General features: G+C 41.5%; 1 protein-coding gene across 4 annotated transcripts in view; it reads left to right on the top strand.

Annotated features, from left to right (window-relative positions):
* Positions 1-20,083, top strand: part of LOC111147846 (solute carrier family 9 member A9) — a 536,315-nt gene that overhangs the window by 411,576 nt on the left and 104,656 nt on the right. For 2 of the 4 annotated variants that reach the window (XM_022504100.1, XM_022504124.1), the window contains exon 13: positions 9,806-9,857. In XM_022504100.1, coding sequence (XP_022359808.1) covers positions 9,806-9,857 — 52 coding nt within the window. Of the gene's footprint in view, positions 1-9,805; positions 9,858-13,605; positions 13,624-20,083 lie in introns of all 4 variants that reach the window. The other 2 variants (XM_022504114.1, XM_022504104.1) reach the window with 2 other exon arrangements.

Below are 20,083 nucleotides of genomic sequence, written 5' to 3' on the forward strand. Positions count from 1 at the left end.
CTTCTACCATGTGTGTATATAAGACTGAATATTACCTCTCCCAAGTTTTTGCCTTTAGGTCTAGTCTTCAATGAGGAATGAAGAGCTTTAGCTCATGCTAAGGAAATTTAGGCACTAGATATTATAGAAGGTCATGATTTGGGGAGGTAGCCTTCTCAAAACATCTTGTAAATCACCTGCCCTCCTAACAAATCAAGTTGCTTTGGGATGAAGAGCTCAGAACCAACCATTGAAACTGTACCCTTCTCATCACTTGTGCTGTAGGTAAACACCCATCAGTTTTGCAAAGTTTTGTTGTTCTTCTCTTAGGATTACTTCCAGGACATCACCCACATAAATGTCTGCTGGTCATCATTTACTTTTGCTGAGTCACCTTTTCTCTTGCATGGTTGCGTAGAGAATTTCATGCTTCCCTAAATGTGTGTTCTATTGTCAGAAGTACGTATCCCTTCATTGTCAGAGTTCATTCTTGATTTCTGTAGATGATTTCTCATGGAGAGAATATGTTCCTCATATCCAAAGAACACATTCCCATCCAAGCTCCTTCCCAATGAAGCCCGAGCACATCAAAGAATAGCAATGTAAAGACTTGCCCTGAAATGGCACTTCAGATCGGCGTTGTACACCAAGCATGGCCTTTAATGGAGAGCTGGGAATAGGCCACAGTTACACCTGGAGTTCTTAATAGCTTGGGATGGTTTGGAGTGAGAGAAGAAGATGCACTTCTGGTGGTGTCATTTGAGCCTGTTTGACTGTGAAGTAACCACAATAGTTTCCAGGTTTTAAGTTTTCCACTTCTCATTCAGACCTCTGACAGTCTGGGATTTCTTTTCAACCACTTTTAGTTTCACATCAGCATAGAAAAGCAGACTCCTACAACAACCTTATATTCAGTCATAAAATGTCTCATTACTCTCTCATAGAACATCTTCACTTGGACATGGAGAAGATGCCCCACATGGAAACACACTAGAATCTAAACAAGCTCATCCACTTGAAAGGACAGCTTTTCTGGGGAATGTGCACTTGGCTCTGATAAATCCCTAATTGCCCAGGGAGGGCACCCTGAGTGCAGCCTCAGGGAAGAAAGCCCACATAACTTGATAAGCTATTGCATCTATCTTCCCACTAAAGGATGTTTGTGTGCTCGTGGCTTAGGTCAAAACAAATTAGTCTGAGTATTCAGTCTCAATCCAGTTTCTGATCGACTGTTATCTGCAGCCTGAAATTAGCTTACATCTTGGCAGAACTAAGTACTCCAAATTCAGAGGAAGTCTTGCCAAACTTAAAAAACAGGATGTAGGTCTGTATCTGTGTCTGTGACATGTACTTGTTTATTGGTGTTTATTTTTCAAAGAACATAATGTTTTCAGCCTACTTATATGTTCCCAAATGTATTTCTAAATTGTCAGATGTTATAAACACTGGCCCCACAGCTCATCCACACATCCAGAGCACACCTACTCGAATCAGTCTTTGCACTGTGAATAAGCCAGGATCACAAGGAACGCCTCCTTTAAGATCAGGGGTGGAAGGATAAAACATAACTCTTTTTCTTTTCAAGATTTTATTCATTTATTGACTCATTTATTTATTTATTTACGAGAGAGAGAGAGAGAGAGAGAGAGAGAGCGCATGTGTGCAAGCCAGGGCAGAGGCAAAAGGGGGAGGAAAAGAATCTCAAGCGGACTCCACACTGAGGTGGAGCCTGATGGAGGGCTTGATCCCACAACCTGATATCATGACCTGTGCTGAAACCAAGGGTCAGACGCTTAACTGACGAAGCCACCCAGGCGTCCCTAAAACAGAACTCGTATGCTGGTGATAGTCACAGCTAAGTCTTCATTCAGGAGGCCTACAGAGCAAAGACAACAACATCAACAACCGCCTGAGCAAGAAGAGCAGCTACCACCTCTAAGCACTTTCGAGATAAAGTCCTGTGCTGAGCCCTTTGAGTGCGTTACCCACAGTCACCCCTGGAATAGTTACTATTCATATTCCATTTTATGGAAAAGGAAACTGAGGCACAGCTTCTTGCCTGCAGTTACACAAGTACATGATGGGACTAGCTGTTTAGGGTATCTAACCCCTGATGATTATACTATATGCCCCTTATGAGCTGTTAGCTGGTATTTTCAGTAAACTGTGTCAGCAAAAATTTAGATACGAGACCCTTCTTTACTCTAGTCAGCCTGATAGTGTCCCACCCATAATCTCTGGGAGAGAAAAAAAAAAAGTCATGTGGGCAGCCTCTGGACACAAGGACAGGAATGCCACATGGACCCGTGATCCAGTTAATTACATTCTGGTAATCAGACATGTCCAGGAGAGCATTCAGGAAACCGGCAGACAACAGTGTGTCCGTGCGCTTGTGAAGACCCAGAGTGGCAGTCCTGCTCTCAGCAGTATCCCCAGACGTGTATCTTACTCTTCTGAGGGGTTCACAGTCATATCACATGCTTCCTGCCCCCCAATTGTGGAACTTCCTGTTCTTTCTTCACTTCACGGCACATATGTCATCTCACTTCCCAAATTTAAAATCGGAGTTGCCTCTCAGTACCTATTAACCTTTATGCTCTAAAGCCAGTCTTCCGACAGAAGTGTAAAATCATCTATCCAGTTGCACCAAGAGACTCATTGTCACACGTCTGATACAATCCCTCATCCTTTGCCTGAAAAAAAGCAAGAAATGGGGGGAAGACTGGTATTTTTCCTGATACTGAGCCCACATTGATGACAGCTGACTATCTTCCATGTGGTTCTGTCCCGCATAGTGCATATTAATCCAAACGAAAATTTTCTACATCTATTGCCACAACCTTCTTTCAGAAAATGTTCATCTCTTTCCAAGGTTATAATAAATAACTCTCCTGAACCCCTTTCCTACCAACCTTTCTGTAAATAAGAGTCCCAAACTGTCTTCTAATGCCAAACGTGACACACCCTTCTCTAGCTTCCATTAACATTCCCAGTCCACTGACCTTGACCTTGAAACATCCATTATACCTCCCTTATTCCTTGGACTTTACCATTTGGTCTCAAGCTCCACTTCAGACAGCAAATAGCCAAAACTCCAGAGGAGAAGAGGCTATTTTTCTTGAGCTGATAAGAATGTATAAACAATGAATGCTGGAACACTGAAAAGAAGTAAAATAAAATAAAATGGATAAAAGAAGAATGTATAGAGCTAACCTTGCTTCACTCAAAATAAATATGCTCAGACCTACTAACCCTGAGCTAGTTTCATTTTTCTAACAGGATGCATACCTCAGGGAAAATTCCCACACATACTTCTCCTATAATATGGTTAATGGCAGGGGTGAATGGTTCTGGTCCTGAGTGGAAATTCAGAAACATTTCAGAACTTTCCTCTCCTTCACTTCACAGTCTGTCGTGCATCACCACCACCCTTCCAAGTATACGTCTGTCAGATCCATTTCTTCTCTACCACCTCTGTCTTCCTTTAGATTCCAATGGTCCCTTGGGTAGACTGTCATAGTAGTCTACTAAATGACCTTCATGCTTCCAATTTCTTAATATCACAATTTTGCCACCAGTGATTTTTCTAGAACATGAATCTTATTATTTCAACCCCTATTGCCTGTAAGAAACAAACAAACAAAAAGCAAAACAAAACAGAAAACAAAACACTTCTCCTAAGCATAGCATTTAAGGGCCTTTATAATTTATCCTCAAATTACTTTCTGACCTCACCCAAAATAAGTCTGCCCACCTCATCATGCATAACCTTCACAGTCTAGCCACACAACATTATTTACCATGTCTTAAACCTCCTTGGTACTTTTCAACTTCTATGCCTTTGCCCATGCTGTGCCTTCAGCCTGGAGTGCCCTCTCCCAAATTCCTTTTCACTTACCATTAAACTTAACCTCGCTGTTGCATTGGTCCAAGCCTGTCAATAGTGATGCTGTGGGCTAGGAATGCCTGAGACACACATCTGATTGTATTACTCATAGAGAGATCCCACAGATATTTTCCCCAGCAGGGCCGATGTTGTGGCTGGACCAGCCTTTGTGGGTTTCATCATGATTACAAGATGCCCACACTTCAGCAGAAACCATCAGGGAACTTCGAAGGAATAAGATTTATTACTCACATGTCCTGGCATGCTTCAGGCAACATAGCAAGGTTGTGCATAGAAAAAGAGAAAGAGCATGGACCTAGGGTTCTGCCTTTATTAGTGTCCAAGGTGGAGTACGTAGGCTTTCACTTGTTCACTGTTGAGTGACTAATGTAAAGCATAGGAGCAGGAATTAGGGCATGGGAAATCAGAAGTGGGATCACCAGAGTGGTCAGTTATCTAGGAAAGAGGAAACTATGAATGGGACAGCTTAATTCCTTGTCTGGTGAAAGAGGAAACTATGAATGGGACAGCTTAATTCCTTGTCTGGTGGTTTAACTGGTAACTGTATCATACAACTGGTAGTATGTTTATTCAAGATGAACGTATTTTTGAAATGGATGCTTCAGCAAACAAACGCTTAATGTCGGGCATTACACAACAGTCACTTTACAATACACTACTCCTCTGTGAAATGTACCCAACCTCGCTACAGCCCACCTTGGTTGGCCTATCTGTTGATGTGTTCAAATAACTATGTGCAATATTTATCTCGCCATACGCTAGCTCTTTGTTTCCAGTGTTTGTCTCCCTATTAGGTCTTGGGCCATTGAGGACAGGAATCATGTCATTGACCTTTACATCCTAGCAAATGTAATTTATAAAAGAATCTACTCTTGGCTTTAACCTATATTATATTCACCATTCAATGGAGGATACACTGATTTTTTTTCTTTTTTCCCCTCTTTTTAAAGATCTTATTTATTTATTTGAGAGAGAGAGCACGAGCCAGGGGAAGGGGGAGAGGGAGAGGGAGAAGCAGACTCCCTGCTGTGCAGGGAGCCCAAAGGTGGGCTGGTAGTGGTTAGGTGGGATTTGGTCCCAGGAACCTGGGATCATGACCTGAGCCAAAGGCAGACGCTTAACCAACTGAACCACCCAGGCACACCCAATTTTTCCTAATAATAATAACAACAACAAGAACAATAAGAACGTCAGCAAATATTTCGTGAGAGTTTTATAGGTGGCAGCCAATATTTTACACACTTTATATGTATAAACTTATTTTATTCTTATATTAGCCCATAATGTAGATATATATTTATCCCCACTCATTACTGAGAAAATGGAGGTTTAGAAAGGTTCAGTAATTTGTCCCAAAGTTACAAATCCAATAAATGATAGAAATGAGATTTGAACTCACACAGACTGGCTCCATGGTCCCAGCTCTTAACTATTCTGCTGCGTTGAAATAGTGAAATGAACTGAGGAGAATTTTTTCATTTACTTTAGTTCATTTTCTTATTTCTTCCAAAAAAGATTTAAAATGTTTGAATGATTAATTAGATTAACTTTGGTCATGCACAAGCTCCACGAATATTTCTCGAGTGATATGGGATGGGGGTAGTGAGGTAACAGGTTTGGGCTCCCGGGTGATGTTCTCATAGCGACACGATAGACCCCAAATCTCTGAGGGTGTCTTGCATGCTCCTCCGTTGTCCTGCTGTATGTATATGCTCGATATCCAGTCACTTTTCCCTTACTGAAAGTGTCATTTTTCACACTTAACACAAGTCTTAGAGAAAATGGTTTCTCCTCCCCTACCACCCAGCCCTTGTCAGCAAGGGGCTCAAAAGAAGCAAAATTGCACCTAGGACTATTGTGATTCACACAATAAGACTGAGCCCTAGTAATATTTCACTGCCTTTCTTGAGGTGCTAAGTGATAAGGATCAGAATGGATTTTGTTGACTCTAATGGGAAAAGTGAGCCTTTTGTTAGTTACTCACCTTGCTTCCCCTGGAAGAAAAACCCACCTTTGGAGCATTCTTTTCGGCCATGATTGGATATGGAAGCATCCTGAGATTTCAATATGTCTAATAAAACTCACGAAAGAATGGAGGTGCGATAGGAGAGGAGATGCATTATGGTAGCACGGAGATGAGTTTTGCTCTGCAAATGGAGCTGGATGCTTATTGTAAATGAGGAACCCGGAGTGAGATGTTTGAGAGCACAGCTGGGAATATGTGAGAAGCTCACTTTCATTTTCATTTGAATACCGTAGAGGCAGCACTCGACTTGCTTAAAATTAAAAGGTACATCAGGAATGCAAAACATGGTATAAAAGTTTAACTAGTCTTTTTAGTTGCTGTTTAATCTCGTACTCGTTCTTTATTTCTCTATATCTTTATAAATGTTTTGGGGGCTGTGCCGGTGTTCATCCATCCACCCCCAGCCTCCCTTTCCTGAAGTCACTTACGCCTTTCCCATCATTTAACCGCCACCAGCACCTTCTTTATAATCACGCAGTGTTTCCTTTCCGCCTGCTTCTCCCTGCTCTCCTTCTGCTCCGCTCTACCCCTACCCTCTCTTCCCCTCGCTCTTCAGACACCCTCCTTTCCTTCTCCATTGCCCTCTTACTCCACCAGTCTACCAGGAAATTTGAAATAAACTCCAATCTGGGAAGTTTGGCCCTCTTTAGATAGAAATGATGTTTCACTCTGAAATCCCTGATGTGCCCCTGCCACTGACAAGGCTTAGCCGTAGGTAATCCAATACAGTCAAGGATCCTCCGTTGCAGAATTGGGGGCTAGGAGGGCTGATCTTGAACTGAGTGAGCAGTGAGCATAGCAGTGAGCACTGCCCCCAATGATTTTTTTTAAGTCTTGATAATAATAAAAACCATAACATGGGCAATAGCTGCTAACATTTTCTGAGAGCTTACTAGGTACCAGGTCCTAAGCTATCACTTTTATAAGTATTTTCTCATGTAAAACTCACCACCACCCTGGAGAGCATGTTCTGTTATTATCATCATTGTCCTAATGAGAACAGAGCACAGCGAGTGAGCAGCTCACACAGCAGTGAGAGGCTCTTAAGAGCTGGGTTTCCCTGAAGCTTCGACAACCACAGGGCAGTTGTGAGTGCTGGGATTCCAGCTAGGCCTGGTAAATCATGAAGAGCACTGGCTTGGCCTGCACGGCTGCATATAACCAGATGGGCGAACATAGGCTGGGCCAGAGTTGTCGTAGCTAGAGCCCGGGGATCACAGGTGCCATGGAGTTGGGTCTGGGAACAGAGAACAGAGTTGGTGGTACAGAGCTATGCCCAGTCCAAGTCAGTGAAAACATTACGTGTTGGGGGATCTGAACCAAAGTAGGGCAATAAGATGGACGGTCCATGATGGTGATCAGAAGGGGAGGGACAGTAGCAGAAAGTTCAGGAAAGGAGGTGGTTCCTCAGACATACTCAGTGGTGACCACGCTGGAATTTGGAGGGAGGGGATTCAGTCAAAGCGAGAGGCATTGGCAGATCTGGGTAAGGCCACAGCTCCGGGATTGTATTGGGTGGTAGGTCTCAGAAATAAGGACAGGTCCAGTTAGCAACACTGGGGCATTTTGTCCAGATCAGACGAGCAGAAAGCATGGCTTAAAGCCACGGGAAGGGTGCTAAGGAGCCTTGGATGTCACCTAAGGAGGCTGGACTCCATCCCATATACACCGGTGACCTCTCACCAGGGCGCTGCTGTAAACACACTAGGCACCACAAGCTGTGGGATGTCGTGTCTTCTTTCCATTAATCTCTCGAAACCCACAGTGTGTAATTGATCTCTTATACCTAAAGGTGAGTGGATTCAAGGTCAACCCTCACAGAATGTCACTTTCACACTATGACTGACCTGCTTAACCCTGGGGATGCCGTGTGAATGTGCCGTGCGTGCTTGTATCAGTTTGTGTATCACAATAGAGACAAGGTAGATCTTTCTCCCAGAGCCCACGGTAGCTGGCGTGGGGAAGTAGGGCAGAGAGTGGGGCCTAGAATACCAGTGTTTTACTTGTAAGCCCTTCTATAACATTTCAGTTTCATTGTTTTGTTGTGGATGTATATATGTGTGTATTATAAACTTGAAAAAAGACATTAAATATGACTATCAGGTAATCAGTCCTGTACTAAATAAAAAAGTAGGAGGGAGCACAGAGACAGTCTGCCAACATATTGTTGTAGGCAGGAAATCCGGGCAATCCAACTGGCAGATATAAGAACTTTAAAAAGAGAAAGAGCAGTAGCCAGGGACCATTTAATGTGGGCCTAAAGAGGCTCATCTAGAGCTTAGACATCATTGAAACACTGCAAGTGTTGGATTAATCTGGTCAGTGGCGATGCCGAGACCTCCAGTTAAGATCCGAGCATCCCCACCACTCTCTGTTTAAGGAACAGGGAGCCAGGGAATATAATTCAGCAAGATTTTCATCCAAAGAAGCTAAAATCACAAGAGAGAGAAAGCATTGTTCTTATGCGCTTTTCCTTAGTAGCATGGAAATGACCATAAATTTTTTAGGTTTTTCTAATTTGACCTGCCAAACTACGTGCTCTGGGAGGGCAGGAACCATGTCTGTTTTGCTCACCCAGCTGCCCCAGGACGGAAATGACTTCTATGGAGTTTCTCTTTCCTCAAGCCCCTTGAGATGCTTGTCTGCTCAAGGCCAAGAAAGGCTACGGGCCTGGTCCCAGGAGCAGACCCTAAGCTTCCATGAAGTGGGAGGAGGGAGGAGGTATTCTTGCTCCCGGTGGAGCGTCATTTTTTAGGCCTCTGAGGTACCCTTTGCTGAGTCCCACATAAAACTGAAGAACTTAATCCGCTGCCGTAATTCCTCCGCTCCATCTGGCTGCTGAAATAATTGAAACTAGAAAGGTCTGCTTTGATTGCTGCTGGAAAGGAAAGCTCAAATTTTCGTGGAAAACCTCAGTACTGCCTCAAACTTAAATGCTGGGTTGCTTGGAAAATTCAGTTTCTGTTCTCCCCAGTATTCTAGACAGGAACCTGAAAAAGGCCCTAAACAGAAGTAGCAGTGGGAACTTCAGGACCCTTAGTTCCACTCACAGCCTACACAGGTGCCAAGGAGCCCTCTGGGGAGGGGGACAGGAAGAAGGGGGATCTGGGCTTACCTAGAAATAAGGGCTCCTAGGCTCCCATCATCAGCCACATCAGCCACAGCAGAGCCTTGAACATGGCCCAGCGTCAGGAGAGAGGGGGCTGGGGTGTCTCCACACTGGTGGAGCCTGGGCTCCAGGCCCTCTGCACTGCAGTGCCACTGCCTGGACCCACCAAGGGACTCCAGGCTTTAACTCTTCCCTACTCTCTCTCCCCCACCCCTCCTCTCCTCCCTCTCTTTCTCCTCCTCTAGCCCTCCAATCTCAGCGACCCCTCACCTGCTCCTCTCTTCCTGGACTTCTCTCTCTCCTCTCCCCACCCTTCTCCCTGCACTGCCTCCTTCCTCCCTTCTGGCTTTGGGAGGCCAATGCCTAATCCATTAGGCCACAGGGGGACTCTCTGCTCTCTCTTTTGTCTCTTTCCTCACCCCTCCTTTGCTCTCCTCCCTGACCCCTCTCCCTCCCTCCATCCTTTCCCCTTCCTTCTCTCCCTCTGACTTCAAATAGATCAAATAGCTCTTTCTACTCTAAGAAAATCAAAGGTTAGTCCCCACCAGAGGTTCTTCTCAGTTCCACACACAGTGTCATGAGCTGTGCTGCGGCCCAGCTGCACAAGCTCTTATTCCGACATAAATCCATTTGAGGTTCTTTTGATTCAGGGAGAGGTAAGATGGTTTTCTGCCAAATCTTTCCTCTGATTTGTATCATATTTGGCTCAGGCATTCAGTCACGCAAAACTGTCTCGCCTCCTCTGCAGCAAGGCCCTTAACCAGTTTTCTGATTTCCTTAACAGAGTTGGTGTGGACCTGGATGAAGATCTGAAGGAGGAGCCTACCTCACCCCAGGCAAGTCAAAGAGGCCAATTCATAGAGTATAGAGATAGGAGATGTTCTGTTCCATGGAATGTTTCATGCTTGTCCAGCACGTGGCCAAGGGGCTCAACCTGAAGGGGGCTGTCTGCACTGAGAAAACACAACTGATGACTATAAAATACCTGGGAATTTAGGGTATCAATAACCTTTGTATCACCTTTAGAATGCTTAAAATCAGCATGCCCCTGCACCTTCTCTGTGGCAACAGGAAGCTGGAAACCCTCCAGTGTAGAAGCAAGAGCATGGGTCGTGGAATGAGGTAGCCTGGAGTTCAAATCCCTGCCCAGGGACTTGTTAGCTAGACAATCTCAGTAAAATTTATTCAGTGATACCCAATGCATGTTGGGCACACAACAAATGGACCTGTTTCTCCCACATGGCTTCTCATTAATCAGGTCTAGGTGTATAGAAATATTGAAACATTGAAAATTTGCAAAAGCACAGAGAAACTGTCTAGGTGATCCATTCCTAACTGAGCTGAGCAACCATTATCTGCAGAGATCTGAAAATCCTTGGGGAAATTTGTTCAGAAAGATGTGCTGTTCCCTCGAGTACGGCAAGTGTATTCTCCAAACTCTGAAGCTGACATCCCAGTAGAATCTGCCATTGACAATTTTGCATTGGCCGTTTTTAACTCAGTACTTAAAACAAACTGTGTGAGAATGTTGCACCTTTTGTTGAAACTGTAAGTGGATGGACACGATAGAAAAATATCATAAATAAGTCATGTTGCTTAATGACTCGTGTTATGATCATACCTGGATTGAAAGAAGATCGGTGTCTCTTTTATTCTATGATTTTTTTTTTCCGTAAATGCCATCAGTGAGGCACAGCTGGTGAGTTCTGCTGGGCAAAATGCAAGTACTTTTCTGGTTTACATAGACATAAAGAAGGAAGGACCCTGTGTGCTATAAAAAGGACTGAAAAATTAAGTTGGTGATGATCCTGGCTTATTGCACTTTGATTTTTTTTTTTTTTTTTTTTTTTGGTAACGTGTTTGTGTTGCAAGGCCAGGCTGGTGCTGTATTCACAGACTTCTAGCCCAGGAAACACACCTACCTGCAGGAGTGTGCACAGCAGGGGTGCCAGCACACTGGGATTGGGGCCAGCTTGGTGACCTCAGAAAGGAGATCAAAGCCCATCTCCTTATCCTAGTGGGCTGTAATGAGTAGTTAGGAAGGTCTGGTGGTGGCAGATTTTTGAAAAGCATTTTCAGCTCATATAGGTCAACTAATCCATTCTCCTACCTTCAAGCAAAACTTTTTTATCTAAATTCTATCTTTCTGTTCCCTCTTTTTCTTTAAAAGAAAGGAGATAGAACAAGAAAATTCATCAAAGAAAATTCTTCATCTTTCTCTAGCTGCCTAATATTTTTAAATCACATATAATTATTGGAAAGATTGCCTACTGGACTAACTCCTTCCTTTTCCAATTTAAACATTTCATTTCAGCTCCTTCACATCATTGTTAATTCAGTAATAACTCCTACCTAAAGATACTTAAACCAGTAGAAAGTTTTTTTTCTGTTAGAGAAATGAGATAGTGCCACGAGGTACAGAGAAAACTACATTGTATTTGTATCTTGGGCAGATATTTTATGCCTTTGAGTCTCAGTTTCCCTGTCTGTAAAATGTGAATGATAATAATGTCTACTTCTCCTGGTTGGTTGACAATCAAGTGAAAATATATTTATGAAAACTGTGTAACTTAATTAATTTAGTTAAACCCATCTCATCTTATGAAGGACTTGTGGCAGCTTACACATATAATAAAATAGTAGTAAATATTTTAAGAGATTTTAAAATTCAATAAATGATATTACTCAGAGCAAAGAGTCAAAACCAGAGGAGTAAAAAGAATCATGAATGAGCAGATCATAAGGTCTTATATACTTGCTTAGTCAAACCACAAGTAAGCTTTGGTAGCCAAGGGGGAAAGGAAGAAAAAATAATTAACCATATGCTAACTTATTATCATTAGAGGGAAAAATCATACTCTGTCCTCAAGTGGTATAAAACTTCACAGCCCGCTGTTTTAAAGGAAATTTCTCACTTGGGGCTTCTTGTACAGGACACATAAAAAGCTTATACAAATGTTAGCTAACTAACCTTATAAATTACACCATTCCTACTGAACTGTTGCTGCTTAAAAATAATTTTATCGTTAAGAGGTGCCCTGGCAGGGTTCTTATTCACAATAATGTTTGACTACCAAGGTAGCTAACATTTCAGAAAGCAATTTTCTCCAAACCTTGGAATAATTCTTATCTTTAGTGTCAAGTGTAGGAAACAGGAGGATGGAGCTAGAAATAAAAGAAACCACAGTGTCTGTGAAGCTGCCACCTGACCCGGAGAGTTTTTTTGTTTTGCTTTGGTTTGGTTTGGTTTTGGTACTTTCCGAACTATGTGTCAAGAACCTCTTTTGCCCTCATTTTGCCTGACAGCTCTTCACTTATTATCAGCTTCTGTTGCTCTGTTGGGCTGAAGAGCATAAACTCTAATTCTTAGGAGGATTGCATTTTTCCACTCAGTTTGCGTTTATTAAATAGGGCTTGCGTTAACAAGATGATTTTCACACTGGTCAACTTCTAAAAAAAGAAGAAGACTATTTTTACCAAAAGCTAAAAATTTTACAGTTATGGCAGTTACTGATCATATACTCTCAAAATCAATAATAAACATGTTATTATACTTTTTAAGGAACCTCCTCTTTGTGGAGAGTAAAACAACCTTTGGGAAATATAAACATCTAGCCCCAACTAACAGGCAAAGTTACAACTTTCCTCTTCATCATGTAACAACTTTGGAGTGTGAGTGGTATTATACTCTTGCTGTACCAGACCCTGAAGATTCAGAAAGCAGAGTGCACATACAGTGATTAGAGTTTAAATATATACTCTGTGCAAACGTGCTTCTTCGAGAAATGGGAGATAGTACAGTTGTGGATTTTATGTCTCTTAAATTTAAAACAAAAACAAACAAACAAAGCAAAAAACCTCTGAGACTCTCCACCACCACCACCAACCATAGAAGTTTTCCTTGTAATTGATTCTGTGTCCTTGAAAACACAGCAATGCCGAGAAGCTAAGAATCACTGGAGCCCCACACTCACCTTAATCTTTTAATAGAAATTCCTTCTGCCCCGGAAAACTTGCCACTATTGCTTCTCTTTTTCCCTTTTTGCCATTTTTCTCAGGATCATCCTAATATTTGCTGAGTACCAACTATTGTTAACACATCTAAGCATCTTATCTATATTAACTCAATTTCCGAGATAACCTTGTGAGTGGGTTCTGATATTATCCCCATATTACATAAAAGAAAACTGTATACAAATGAGTTAAATAGCTTGTCCAAGGATACATAGTGGGAAGAGGTGGAATGTTAACCCAGACAATCTGGTTCCAGAACTTCCACTCTTTTTTTTTTTTTTTTAAGATTTTATTTATTTATTTGACACAGAAAGAGGTCACAAGTAGGCAGAGATGCAGGCGGGCTGGGGAGGGGGCGGGGAGCAGGCTCCCCTGCTGAGTAGAGAACCCGATGCGGGGCTCGATCCCAGAACCCTGGGATCAGGACCTGAGCCAAAGGCAGAGGCATAACCCACTGAGCGACCCAGGCGCCCCCAGAACTTCCACTCTTAAGTGGTATGATTCATGCATGTGTTCATTCATCCATACAACCCACCATGTCAGGCACTAGTCTAGGTGTGAAGAGGACACAGCGGTTAGCAGTTCCAAGTTCCCACCCTCACAGAGCTTTTACTCTAGTGGGGACGCTGATAAGAGAAAAGGTAAGCAACTACACCCGTTCAGGTAACGACAGGAGTAGAGCCAATAAGAGGGTGGGGAACAACAGAGAAGCTATTGACTCATCAGGGCCTGCCTCTCTGTGGAAATGGTGTTTGAGATTAGAGGTCTGATTGATGGGCAGAAGTGAGCCCTGTGAGATCTGGAGGAAAGAAGTAGTCCAGAAAGAGGCTACTGCAAGGGATGAAGGCCATGGAGTCACAATGGGATTATGGTGTGTTCCGTGAGTAGCAGGAAGGCCAGTGTGGCTGTGGCTTGGTGAACAAGGTGGGAGCAGATGGACATGAACTGGGAGAGACAGAAAGGGGCCAGATCGTTGACCATGGTGATGAATTTGATTTGATTCTGCATGCAGTGGAGGTAAAAGCTCTTCGAGGTTTGGAGCTTGGTAGAAATGGAATTAACCCTTTTTAAGAACTCATTTTTCTCTCATCTCTACTCTGCCCACTGTTACAATGAGGTTAACTTTCATCTTTTCTAACATAATTTTTATTTGTTAACACTACGCATGCTTCTCTATGTGCTCTCTGAATGCTAACTTCCCCCCCCCCCTTTTTTTTTTTTTTTTTTTTTTGCACTTCCCATAGTTTCTTCATTGAAATTCTGTTTTTGGTTGTTACTTATGCTTGTATGTAACCTCTGTGGTCAGTTCTGGTCACTGCAGCCCAAGAAAGTCAGAGCAGAGCTGAGAAAGGTACAGAGAAGAGCAACTTCAATAACTTAGCAGGGGGAGATTAAAAGGATTACTATTTCTCCTGCAGAAAGATTAGCACTAAGAAGGAATACAATGAAGTGTCTATAAAAATATGAAGAGTGTGAGTAAGGTGAACAAAGACTTATTGGCCAATTCCCAGGAAACCATAACCTGGAATACCCTTGAAGCCTGAAAGAGCTTGTTTGGGAAAGAATAAAGGGATTTGTTCTTCTGCACAACTGATACTTATTACTCATGGTCATCTAGAGTTGCAAGGGCTGGAAATATAAGGAGATTCAGGAGGAAAAGAGACTAGTTCACAGATGGTAGGGTCCTCTCATCATTAAATAAAAATTAATTTTTCCCTGTGAATATTTTCAAATATCCTGATAAAAACCTATAGAAACAGAACAAATACTCATATATGTTTGAATGAATATATATATATATATGTATATATGTATATATTCCTGTTTTAACGATTATCAACATTTTCTCAAACTGGCCCCTAAGCTGTTGGAATTGATCTCATAGAATATAAGTTCCATATTACCTCCACAGATATTTCAGAAATAGAATACTAAGCTCTATAAAATTGACCTGACCCAGATGAGAGGTTTTTATGTTGCATTGTAACTAGTAGTGTTTTGAGAAAAGTAAAAGGCATTTTTTCAGAGCAAATATCTTTGTAATATCAACTTTATTTTGGTTATCATTGCTTATGTTTTATACAACCTCCCACTAATAATTTACTGCTTAAAACAAAATTCCGTATATTTATCTTACCTATACATTCTACCATTGTTCTAGAAAGCAGGAATGATCATGAGAAAGAGGAAGCAGAAGATGGCAGCCACAATTTCATGAGCAGTTTTTATATATCAGGTGCCATGTGCATAACCATGTTTCTTTACCTTGACCGATCCAGATGCCTCTTAGAACCCCATTTTAAAAACTGTGAAACTGGGGGCGCCAGGGTGGCTCAGTGGGTTAAAGCCTCTGCCTTCAACTCAGGTCATGACCCCAGGGTCCTGGTACCGAGTCCTGCATCAGGCTCTCTGCTCAGTGGGGATCCTGCTTCCTCCCCTCTCTCTGCCTGCCTCTCTGACTACTTGTGACCTCTGTCTGTCAAATAAATAAATAAAATCTTTAAAAAAAAACAAAACAAAAAACTATGAAACTGAAATTCAAAGAATTAAAGGAACTTTCCCAAGACAACAACAACAACAAATTCTAGACACTTAAACAGTACCCAAACTCCAGTCTCTAGTTCCTCAGCTCAGCGAGGCAGCTGCTTTCTGCTTGGACCCTACCTCCTGGCACTGCAAGTGGAATAGGGCCTCTGGGCAGAAAGTCAAGGGAAATAGAAGCTCATGTCACTCGTTTTCCTTCTCTGGAGAATCATAGTCCTTTGCCGCCAGTTATCTAATAACTGAATTCTATATTTATGAAACCAGTTATTCTATGATAGTCAACCATTACATATTTTGGAATAGTTTTATAGGGGAAACATTATTTTGCTTTGTTTTGTTTTGTTTTGTTTTTGGACAAATTCATAATACTACATATTCAAATCACAAGCCTCAAAGTGAGACTATTATTTTTGTTACACTGTTTATGGTTTGGGCACTGTCATTAGGGTCGTCATGAGTTAGGATCTTCTTATTCCAAGGTGCATTTTCCACTGGGATGTGTGATTGTGAGTGTGTGCTGTGTGTGTGTACATGGATATAAAGGAGTTAACACACTAAATTATGGTATAAATAAGGTATTAATTAAGAATACTGTGAATTAAGTATAGTGAGATGATGTAAACTTTCTTCTGCCTGTAAGCTGGCCCATTGTCGTATGTCTTGCAATCAATCTGAAATCCATAACATGGTATACTGGGTCTAGGATAAGTTTTGATAAACTTTTAAGACGGGAATATACCTTCTACATTCCAAATATGCCACCTTTGTGGATACACTTTGTAAACTACAAAGAGTTGTGCCTTATCATCTTATTATCTCTGCCGAACTCTCACTCCCATACCTTTTACATCTGCAATTTAGGATTCCAGCATATAGTCATATTAGCTTTCCATTCATAACAAATTATCCCAAAAATTAGTGTCTTAAAACAACAAACATTTATTATCTCACAGTTCCTATAGGTAGGGAATCTGAAAGCAACTGAGCTGTTTCTGACTCAAGATCTCTCATGAAATTGCAATCAGAATGTCAGCTACAACTATAGTCATCTGAAGGCTCGACTGGGGCTGAGGGATCCACTTCCATGTCAGCAAAAAGCCACCAGTGCACTTCTGACTTCTGACTGGCAGAAAGACTCAGCTCCTCACCACATGTATATCTCCATACAGACACTTGAATGTCCTCACAATATGTCACTGACTTTTCTCATTTGGTCCAAGACAGACAGCAAGGAGGAAGCCACATGCCTTTTAATGACCTTGTCTTGGATATAGCACGTCTCTTCTGCCCCATTCTATTGATTAAAAATGAGTCACTAAGTACAATCCACACTGAATAGGAAGGAAAATCAGGCTCCATTTATAAAACAAAAAGTGCCAAAGAATTTATGGATACACATTTTTAAACCACTGCAATATAATATTATATTTACCTGAACTAAATAATTTATTTTCACCTGGACTAACTTGAATCTCCTATATAGAAAAGTTAATTGAGTAGGCCTTTTCTTTGTAGCTAAACCATGAGTTTAGCCCATCTGGTAGTTTGTCTGTGTCTACATGTCATCTTAACAGTTTTATCCATCCTTGACTAGTTCTCTCCTTCATTTTTATCTCCCTAAGCATGTATTTTCTGACTGTACCTTCTTGAGAACATTTATGAATTTATCATAGCCCAGGGAAGGTGAGAATATTTGTATAAAGTAGTTTCTATGTTGAAGCTAAGAATTGATGATTTACCTTTTAAAATGTAAATTTGAAAAAATTTCCTATTGACCTTCGATTTCACTATGTTCCTTCTTCAAATCCAGAAATTTTTCTCTTTAGGGACACAGAATCTGGTCCTTTCCTTGGAAATGAGAAAATCAAAGCAATAAACTTGAAATTATTACATAAATAAATTTCAAACTGTGGGGAAATGGTTGGGCAAAAGTATGGCTATCAAATTCTATTCACACATACCACTTGAAAAAATGCTCTGGAACCCATAAGGAGCTCTACAGGTTTGTTATGATAATTATTTGTCTTTATTATCATTCTGTGCAACTTCCACTGACATTAGTATTGAATATGAAATCTCAAGAAATAGAAAGGAAAATCTCTCTCTCTTAATCCATTGAATCCCCTGAAATGAGGAGCAATCCCACATGATTATCCTAGAGCAGAGTTCATCCAGTTCACTTACCAGAGGACCCACATTTGAATATTGATAGAAGAGTTTATTTGCATTTGCTTAGTTCTTTTTCATTAAGGTTAATACAACAAACAGTCCCTTCTAGCTTCAGTGTCTCATTTGCACAGATTTCTGGCCTGAGCCTTTTGTTTTCTCCCAGGGGTCCAAATAAGCATAAAACAAAGAGTCCCTTCCTAATTTTCCTATTGCTCCCTCTCTGGGGTTATGCTAAGGGCCAGGGGGTCACTTAAAAGATAAGGACTCACTCCCTACTGTGCTCAGTCACTTCCCAACCTCTGGTCTATTCCTTTGTTTAGGGAGGAAAAAGAAAGATATCAAATGTCCCAGTCACTTTTACCTTTTCCCAGAAATAGAAGCTAATAAAGGAACCAGAAATTGCACATATATCAAACGCTCTGCTTCTTAGGAGTATCAAGGGCAAATAAAAGTTAAAATTCAATGTTCTTGAATCTCCAGTTCCCATTTACAGTGTGAAACATGAGGCTCAGAGTTGATAAGTGTATTGTTATTAAATGGTAAACAGTAGAGTCAGAACTCAAATCTTGGTTTTCAGTTTCTGAATCATCTGTGTGTTCCAACATGCGCACCACTTCCCCTCTGGGATGAAGGAACTCAAAAGAAAAGAAATACTGCTAGTGACAAAGAAAATACCATCAAGTTCCATATTCTGCTTCTAACAATCACTCCCATCCATTGTCCTTGGGTGTGAGTTGATCTCTGTTTCAGAATAATCTAGGTAAATTAAAGCTACCTGCTGTCCTCTGCCCATCTGGACCCTCCCAGAGGCTTGCCCTCTGTGCTGCCTCATCAGATACCTTCCCTGTTCCAGGGTGAACGCAAAGGCTGGCCTTCCCTTGGCACATTTATCTTCAACCCCCAGTGAACAAGCAGAGCACACAGTAGACTAACTCATTTATTTCTACTCATTTATTGATGGCCTTTCATAACCGAGTTATTAAGTCATCAATAACCTCAGAGAAATAAATGAACAGATCCAGAATGGGGCCAACAGATATTTAAGATACCCACTGAAAATTTTATCTAGGATCAGCAGAAAAGTCAATGCTGGGTCATCAGCGGCATTTCCCTCACCTGGGAAAACATGGTCTGTGTTTTATTCTAATTAAAACCCAGTCTGTTTCTTTACAAACTAGTAAAATGAATAACATCTCCAATGTCCCAAATAAAATAAAGTTTGAAAAAATATTACCTTTGTTAAAATTTTTCCAAAGTACTACCTAATATGTGTTGCTCTTATCAGCTGTCAAAAAAATATTTCTGAAAGTTTTGCCATTTCAGAAAGTTCTGAAAGTATAAGATCTTTCACGAGTGCTTGTGGGTTCTGGTATATTCCCCTCAGGAAATAAAATACAAATGATCTGGAAAGGGGAAAGAAGGGCAGAGAAGGCTTCTAAGACCTTGGAAAACCCTTGAAACCCAGATTCAGGAGTCTAGAGAAATTCCTTACACAGACATTGAGTTTCTGTAGGGACACTTTTTACAGCCATCACACTTTACCCAGATGGTGGCAGTCATGCATTTTCATTATGTTTTGGGGTGTAGGTAGCTGCTCTGTCTCAACCCACAAGATCACCCCAAAATCCTGACCTCATCTCCCTGTTCAGAGGTTTCTTTGCCTTAGATTGCTCTCCATTTATATGCTGGGACCCCATCTAAATGAGAGGAATCTTGGCTGCTGAGGGGTCACAAACATGCTTGGAAGCCTCCCTGTGCCTCAGTTTCCTCATCTGTCACATAGGAATAATAATAGAACATACCTCATCAAATTTTTATAGTTATTAGAAGAATTAATACATGAAAAGCACTTGAAATAGTGTCTGGCACATGGTGAGTGTTCAAGAAATGTCAGCTGTTTTTGTTGTTGTTTTCATTAACTAAAAAAATACAATGTTTTCTATAAAATTAGGACCTTGGAGTCCAGCTAGTTCCAATTTCCTCAATTCATTTTGCAGACAAAGAAACTTCAGCCCAGTAACTTATACAATGCCTGTGTTCTCCGGAGTTTAAAGACGAAGTGAGATAACTCACAGAAAAAACCCTCATCTCTGGAGTCCCGTAGTCTCCCATTCAAATTCCCACTCTGTCGCTTGCTAGCCCGAGACTTTGGGCTCCTCTCATCCCTTCTCTGAACCTCTCTAGGTCCTCATCTGTAAACTAGATATAACATGACCACCTTGCTAGAATGTTTTGAAAACTAAAAAACAATGACTGAAAAAGTTAATGACTGTGACTACCGTGCTGCCAAGGAATTCAGGAGCATTCAGTAGCTGGGGACTGCCGTTCTCACAGC

The sequence above is a fragment of the Enhydra lutris genome, unplaced genomic scaffold, assembly GCF_002288905.1.
Source record: "Enhydra lutris kenyoni isolate GAN:26980312 unplaced genomic scaffold, ASM228890v2 scaffoldscaffold2, whole genome shotgun sequence".
Taxonomy (NCBI): Eukaryota; Metazoa; Chordata; class Mammalia; order Carnivora; family Mustelidae; genus Enhydra; species Enhydra lutris.